At 42.8% G+C, this 8,272-nt stretch overlaps 1 protein-coding gene across 2 annotated transcripts; it reads left to right on the top strand.

Annotated features, from left to right (window-relative positions):
• Positions 1–572: 572 nt before the first annotated feature.
• Positions 573–3,474, top strand: LOC109761107 (protein DETOXIFICATION 16). Of its 2 annotated transcripts, XM_020319898.4 has the most exons (8): positions 574–917; positions 1,030–1,574; positions 1,662–1,748; positions 1,824–1,880; positions 1,972–2,210; positions 2,419–2,537; positions 2,651–2,737; positions 2,856–3,197. In XM_020319898.4, the coding sequence occupies exons 1-8, from the start codon at positions 663–665 to the stop codon at positions 2,913–2,915; spliced, it is 1,449 nt and encodes a 482-aa protein (XP_020175487.1). In that variant the 5' UTR covers positions 574–662; the 3' UTR covers positions 2,916–3,197. The 2 variants fall into 2 exon arrangements, with proteins under 2 accessions (XP_020175488.1, XP_020175487.1); XM_020319899.4 differs by lacking the exon at positions 2,419–2,537 and having other exon boundaries at positions 573–917; positions 2,856–3,474.
• The last annotated feature ends 4,798 nt before the right edge of the window (positions 3,475–8,272 follow it).

Here is an 8,272-nt window from a genome sequence, read left to right as displayed (position 1 = left end):
ACAAACTCGAAATTCAGGAACCCATTCTGAATCTGAATCTCCTATGAATAAACCACGGGCTGGTTAACTGATACTACCTTCATGACAGTGCATCTTAGGAAATAATCCCCTTTTTATAGTCAGAAGATACGACACATGACGACGACAGCGGCCGGCTCCGGCTCCGGCCGTGATTGATTCGATTTCGGTAGCTATGAGATGAGATATCATCTACTTACTACGCTTGTAGCTTTCCAACATTTGACTATAATAGTGCAATCATCCACGCTTGTAGTTGTAGCTTTCCAACTTTTGACTATAATAGGCTCCGGCTCCGGCCATGATCGAGCATGTGCTGTTAACCGTTCCATTCAATCTTGCTCCTCAGATAGTTTATTGTGTCGGCCGTCTTGAACTTGGCTGCCAAGCTGCCGCCTGTGTCTCACATGGGATTCTTTACTCCACTTGACCCAGAGGCACCTTCAACTTGGCTGCCAAGCCATCGAGTGCCTCCGTTTCCTCTTGGTTTCCTTACTGAATTTGTCCTCGAGTGGCGGGCCTATACAACGTTTATGAGGTTGATTAGTAGTGTTAGTATATGCTTTCACAAACATGATAAATACACCCCTCACTTCACCTGTTAACACCTACCTTCTTCAGAACCAGAGCTTGAGATTTCAGGTATGTTGCCAACCATGGAGGTGCCCCTTGTTGGGGGCAGTAGCAGCACTGAGGAGACAGGATGCCCAAAAGAGAGCTTGGTGGTGATTGAGGTTAAGAAGCAGCTGTACCTCGCCGGGCCTCTCATCACCGGATGCCTGTTGCAGAATGTCGTGCAGATGATATCGGTCATGTTTGTTGGCCATCTAGGGGAGCTCGCTCTCTCGAGTGCCTCCATCGCCACCTCCTTTGCCAGTGTCACCGGCTTCAGCCTGTTGGTATATTTTATGTGAATTCATCACCTCTCCTACATATTTTGATCCTCATGAATGAATGAACGACTAACATCAACCTGAACATCTTCTCTTGTATGTACCGTAATCATCTTAGTCTGGCATGGCGAGCAGCTTGGACACACTGTGTGGGCAAGCCTTCGGGGCAAGACAGTACCATCTGCTCGGCATCTACAAGCAGAGGGCAATGTTCGTGCTCACTCTGGTGAGCGTTGTGGTTGCGGTGGTCTGGGCGTACACCGGCCAGATCCTCCTGCTCTTCGGCCAGGACCCGGAGATTGCCATGGGGGCACAGAGCTACATTCGGTGGATGATTCCATCACTGTTCGCTTACGGACTGCTGCAGTGCCATGTCCGGTTCCTCCAGACGCAGAACATCGTCCTCCCGGTGATGGCGAGCGCAGGCGTCACCGCGCTGAGCCACGTGCTTGTGTGCTGGTTGCTCGTGTACAAGCTTGGGCTTGGCAACAAGGGCGCTGCCCTGGCCAATGGCATCTCGTACCTGGCCAATGTGTCAATCTTGGCTATCTACATCAGGGTCTCTCCATCCTGCAGGAGCACCTGGACAGACCTCTCAAAAGAGGCGTTTCACGACATCCTTAGCTTCATGAAGCTTGCCGTGCCATCTGCGTTGATGGTTTGGTGAGTTTGAGTTTGTGCCCCTCAGATTTGCAGGTAGATTTTTTTCGCGCTCCATCTTCGACTGAATCTGATCCCACATGTATACAGCCTAGAGTGGTGGTCTTTTGAGCTGCTGGTACTTCTCTCCGGACTTCTCCCAAACCCTAAACTGGAAGCATCGGTGTTGTCCATTTGGTGAGTTGCATTTTTCATGGAGTATTTCATATTTTGTATGCCCGGTTCTGATGGGAAATGTGGAACTGCTTGCAGCTTGAACACAGGTTCATTAGCATTCATGATCCCCTTCGGTCTTGGGGCAGCCATAAGGTACGATACGACTGAACAAATTTGTCATGCCTGTATTACAACTTTGTCGTAGAGTCATTTGGCGATGAAATCATGTATCTTGTCATTGTAGCACCCGTGTTTCAAACGAGCTTGGTGCTGGGCGACCTGAAGCTGCCCGTCTGGCTACTCGTGTGATCATGGTTCTGGGCCTCGCGACTGGTGTGTCTTTAGGACTTATTATGCTCTTGGGGCGCAATCTATGGGGGTACGCATACAGCAACGAGAATGAGGTGGTGGAATACATTGCGAGAATGATGCCGCTTCTTTCCGTGACGTTCATTTTCGACGATCTACAATGTGTTCTTTCAGGTAAATATAGATGATGCACCAAATAATGCGAATTCCAAGTACATACTTGCACCTGAACTTCAACTCTAGTCTATCTTTTTTGTTTTGAGATGCACTCTAGTCTATCTTCTTGCCTCGTGTCATTTCGATGAATGATATGTAGCATTTCAGTGAACATTACTGTCAAGGTACTGATTGCAGCATGGGGTATATACTTGATATATTCTAGGTATTGTTAGGGGCTGTGGCTTGCAAAGGATTGGTGCTTGTGTGAATCTCAGCGCGTACTACCTTGTCGGCATTCCGGCAGCACTATGCTTTGCCTTTGTCTACCATCTTGGCGGGATGGTACTGATTTTACCGCCCATATCGTACCATGCATACAGAAAGTTACAGTTTCACCTGTATTTCCTTATCTGAAGAAACCTCTCAAAACCTATGTAATGGTATATGAACTCCAGGGGCTGTGGTTCGGAATAATCTGCGGGATAGTGGTACAGATGCTGCTGCTGCTGGGCATTACCATGCGCACCAACTGGGATAAAGAGGTAAGGCAAATCAAACCAAAGCCTCTGCCACGCATTACGCATTATTTCGTCGGTTGGCTTCTTGGTGTCTCGAATTCTTATAGTGTGTGGCTCATCATCTTCCGTTTCTCCTGTCTAGGCTCTCAAAGCAAAGAACAGAGTTTTCAGTTCGTCCCTGCCTCTAGACATGACGACATGAACATGGAACATGATGCATAATTGATCTTGGCCAGGACCAGGACGCTAACTGGGCAAAGGAGATAAGGAACTTGTTAAGAATTTAGAATTGGTCACGGCTTCGTCCCCATGTTACCAGCATGGCACACGAAATGATCTGATTTGGTGGTGTTTGTCATGGATATGGCACTATGGATGAAATAGAATATGGCGGTAGATATTAATATGGAGAAGATAAAAAAAAAGAGAAAGTCTTACATCGACGAGGCTAATCAACGGGCTATGGAGATGCCCATCAATTGATGAGTAGGGATTGTCATGCAACAGATGCACTAAGAGCTGTAAGTGTATGAAAACTCAAAATGAAAATGAAGTGGGTGTGCATTCAACTTGTTTGCTCTAGAAGACCTCAGGCATTTGAGGAAGCCCATCATCGGAGTAGACAAGCCAAATTCTATAATGAAAAATTCCCACTAATTATATGAAAGTGACTACATAGGAGACTCTCTATATGAAAAATATGGTGCTACTTTGAAGCACAAGTGAGGAAAAAGATAATAACATTGCCCATTCTTTTTTTATGGACTCTTTTCGGCCTCTTTTTTTCTGGGCTCTTTTTGGCCTCTTTTTCTATTATTTCTTCACTTGAGACAATGCTCTAATAATGAATAATGATGATCATCACACTTTTATTTACTTTCAATTCAAAATTACAACTCGATACTAGAACAAAATATGACTATATAAATGCCCCTGACAGTGTACCAGGATGCACAATGATTTAACGTAACGATTTAGCGTAACATGTATAAAAATTGATGAACGGTGGTTGAGTCGCAAATACTATGTCAACTATATGATCATGCAAAGTAATATGACAATGATGATGTGTGTCATAATAATGAAACGGTGGAAGTTGCATGGTAATATATCTTGGAATGGCTATGAAAATGCCATGATAGTTAGGTATGATGGCTGTTTTGAGGAAGATATAAAGAAGCTTATGTGAATTTAAACAATTCTGCTACTGAGCACAAAATATTTTATTATTGCATAATACCTACTGTATTCTAACTTCACCATGATTTATACCCTCCGATACAATACATAGATTCATCGAAAAAAGCAAACTATGCAACAAAAACAGAATCTGTCAAAAACAGAATAGACTGTAATAATCTGGACAAACACAACACTTATGTAACTCCAAAAATTCTGAAAAATAGGACAACGTGGGAAATTTGTATATCAATAATTTGAAAAAAAATCAGAATTTTATCACGTTCCAGTGAATTTAAACAATTCTGCTACTGGGCACAAAAGCTTTGCTTTTTCACAGAATCAAATCAACTATCAACCAAATCATCCAAAAGGCTTTACTTGGTACAAACACTAATTTAAACACAAAAACACAACCATAACAGTAGCATAATTGCGTGCACACTCAAAAACAGAAAAAAAAAATAGAAAAAATAAAGATAACTATTGGGTTGCCTTCCAACTAGGGCTATTATTTTACGCGCCTAGCTAGGCGTAATGCATATTTTCAAGTGTTGTCACCTTCTTTGCCATTATCAATAATATGAACTAAATGATCAAGCTTGGTGCTATGAGTTATTATTTCTTTCAAAATGCAAAGAGCATCAACTTTTTATTCCAAAGTGTCAAATCTCCTATTTTTGTGACACCACATTGCCAATTATTTTAGAAGCACGATTAAATATCCCTCCAAAATTGGATTCCATACTAGTTTTAGTTTCTTTTATTAGCTCAGTTTGACGATAGCTTACTAGAATGGTAGGTTCAATAGTTTCTACTTTTGGTTGTCCAAATATGCTTTTCATCTTTTCATAGGTGCCAAAGCCATTATTCCCAAGGAAATCATTTTCAAACATAGAATCCAAGACACGTCTATGAGCAAGAGGTAGACCAACATAGAATCTTCCGGGGAGTAATTTGATGTGACTCTTGGGCCTAGCTCAATCTATCCCAAGCTTCCTTTAAAGATTCATTGCTCAAATACTTAAAATTTAAAATTCATGAACCTTCTCCTAGGTAAGGGGGGAGTGGCATATCGGGAGGTGAACTAGCCATAATGGTTAAACAAGCAAATGAAAATATTTTTATGTTTTTGTGAAAATGTTTTAGATGTGGGGGAGATGAAAACGAGAGGCAAATGACAAATCGAAGTAAGAACAAGTAGATGATAATTTATGCGAAGGTACTTGTTAGGTTCTGGTGATGTCTCCCCTATAGTTGTTGCGAGCCCCTATACTTGTGGGTTATCAGCACCTCCCGAGCTTGGTTCTCCCTCGTGGCCCTTCAGGTCTTCTCCAGAACCTTCTAGGGTCCCTTCTGGTCCAGAAAAAAATTCCGTTTGGACTCTGATTGATATTGATTTTCTGAAAAGCCAAAAACAAGCAAAAAATAGCAATTGGCACTGTGCACTAGGTTAATAGGTTAGTCCCAAAAAATGATATATAGTTGCATATAAAACATCCAAGATTGATACTATAAAAGCATGGAACAATAAAAAATTATAGATACGTTGATAACAGAACATCCGGGGTCTCGGCAAGGGCCCATAGAAAGCCGGTCTTGACCGCTCGTTGGCCAGGGAACAAACTAGCTAGGACAAGTAGAGAGTGCGGAGGAGCATCTTCCTGAAAAATCGACTCCTCTCAGATGGGACCTGAAGTGATATGGTCCTCCAGAAACATGATATCACGACATGGTAATGATGTAGCCAATCCATGCCAAGAATAACATCGAAAGGCTTTAGTGGAATAACCATAAGATTAGCTATGAGATCCTGATCATCTATAGATATCACACACCTAGGGCAGACTATGGATGAAGAAATTGGACCACCGGGAGAACTAGCAAACACTGACTAAGCAATTTGTTGCCTAGATAAGTTGGCCTTATTTGCAAATTCCGACGACAGCAACAAATAAGTAGCTCCAGAATAAAAAAGGACAAGTGCATCATGTGAGTCAACTAGAAGTATGTCTTTCATGACATCCGGTCGACCCAGAGAAGCACTAGTGGGCATGGCATAGACTCCAAGCTGTGGTGGAACAGAGGAAGACCCAACACCTTGCTATGGCGGTGTAGGTAGCTGGGAATTTCTAATCTTAGTAGGAGATTTCCAAAGAAATAGCTTAGTAGACACATTAGCTGCGCTTGGGATGATTTTAGGCGCGGGCGTGGAAACACGTAGAAACTCTTGAATGGAAATTGAAAATAAATGTAGCCCCAGTTCCTTCGGAAATGGTAAGATCTTTGGCTCAAGAAGAAGGGGGTTTGGTTAGGCTTGGTTGAGTTTGTAAGAAAAGATAGTAGGTTGAGGGGCTTCATTGATTAGTAGTGCCAACCTAGACGTTCCTTGGGCTTGCCTTGCCCCAACATCTAAATAAAGGGCGGGCACCGAAAAGGAAGCAGTGACACCTTTTCAATTATACCAATGGAACAACCTGCCAAACATAGCCAAGAGGTGACACACCAGTTGGTGGAAACTCGGGAGTAGTAGTGGCAGTTACTAACACATGCATAGATCCCCGAGATGATGCAGGAGTAGAGCCAACATGCATCAGCTCCCACCTGATAATGCTGGCAGGGTTTTGACGACATACCAGTCCCTTATGACCCTCACGATTGCAATGGTGGCATTTCCCAGTCCAGGAACACTCAGAAGCACAGTGCCCTTCACCACACTTGAAACAAATCATGCAGTGCCCTGGCACCGGGCAGAAAGATGGAGCCGATGAAGAAGAACACGGCACCGAAGAATACTGAGACCTTGACCGCTTGAACTTTGTTTTTTGTTGCAGCGATGATTTCCTATGAACTTCGTGAAAGAAGGTTGAGGAGTGGACCCACTTCCACCGCGGTAACTCACCTCCGAGTCACCACCCGTGCCACAAGAACCTCTAGTGTGATTCTCATGGGCTTATGTGAGGCGGACCTCCAACTCCATCCCTCTAGCCCGCCTAACCATTGATAAGTAATCTATAGGGGGTTTGCAACCATCACTTCTCTATACTTTGAATTAAACCCCCTAAAGAATGCCTTAGCCTTCTCCGCCTCATTGCACTTCACTTGGCCACAAAAAGTACCATCCTACTAAATTCTGCCTCATACTCATCCACAGTCAACTTTCCTTGGTTAATGTAGTTGAACTTCACCGACATTTCCTCCTTGAATGATTCTGGATAATAATTTGCGGTAAATTGTTGCACAAAAAACTCCCAGGTGATTTACCCATAAATAGGAATATAAACAGAACAAACTCCTGTCCACCAATCATCAGCAATATTCTTAAGGTTAAAGCACACAAATTGGGCTCTATTTCAAGAAGTCAACTCCATAGCATCCATATATTTCTCCATGGTATTCAACCACGATGTTGCATCCATTGGTGTCCCAGTTCCATCAAAGCAATCAACTTTCATACGTATCCAGTCTTTTAGGATCATCCCTGGATCATTATGCCCACCACTATGAGCAGATTCTCTTGCAGGCCCCCTTTATTCATGATGAGTATGCTCACTTGCCTCATAAGATTCCTCTACCTGATTATTGTGTCCTCCACGACCACAGCCACGAGGAGCACGACCATGACCTCTACCCCTTGGCATAGCTATAAGTAACATAATCTATCATCAACCAAAAGTCATGATCATATCCCGACATAAGTATGTCAACATGAAAGGAAAACATTAACTTAAGCGTAGTGCAATGCATGACCCAACCAATCCTGTTGTCCACCAATGTGTCAAGTTTTAATGTTGTCTATACTAAAGCCAAAATTTTAGTCCATCCCAAGTTCATAACTAAGTTATATCGTTATACTATCTAGATACACACCAAGATCTAAAGCCCGCTCTGATACCAACTGTAATACACCAAAGGCGACCACGCACTTGCAATATTACAACATAAACACTTTGGGAAAATAAACACACCCTCAAAGGAAATTTCGGCAGTCTCCTCTATTTCCAAGGACATCCATGACATTCAATTAATATATTTATATATCACAAGGAACATAACATAAGGGTAAAGCACAAGGCTACAATACCGTAACCGAGAACATCAGCGGTAACGTAAGTCTTAGTGAGAGTTGATTAAGCCACACAAACAGAAGGGGCAACTCCCAAACTTCAATACAAACCAACAAGCATAGTAAAGTATAAACCATACTAGGTTCTCAAAGCACGGTCCTAAAGGACAATATGGTAGAGTTCTGTGTAGTCAAAATGGTGATGATGCTACTCCCAAGACTCCCATGCATGCATGTCGTCCTCAGGGTTTACCTAAACACATATAAATGATACGTTTCCAACGTATCTATAATTTTTGACTGTTCCATGCTAT

The sequence above is a fragment of the Aegilops tauschii genome, chromosome 5 (assembly GCF_002575655.3).
Source record: "Aegilops tauschii subsp. strangulata cultivar AL8/78 chromosome 5, Aet v6.0, whole genome shotgun sequence".
Taxonomy (NCBI): domain Eukaryota; kingdom Viridiplantae; phylum Streptophyta; class Magnoliopsida; order Poales; family Poaceae; genus Aegilops; species Aegilops tauschii.
Note: the sequence above shows the minus strand (reverse complement) of the source record. Positions and strands in the feature narration are given on the sequence as shown.

Bases quoted from the DNA above. Each gene is read 5' to 3' on its own strand.
- LOC109761107 (XM_020319898.4), top strand. From the start codon at position 663: ATGTTGCCAACCATGGAGGTGCCCCTTGTTGGGGGCAGTAGCAGCACT. The intron at 918-1,029 runs GTATATTTTATG...TAATCATCTTAG, and splicing joins TCACCGGCTTCAGCCTGTTG to TCTGGCATGGCGAGCAGCTT. The intron at 2,538-2,650 runs GTACTGATTTTA...TATGAACTCCAG, and splicing joins TCTACCATCTTGGCGGGATG to GGGCTGTGGTTCGGAATAAT.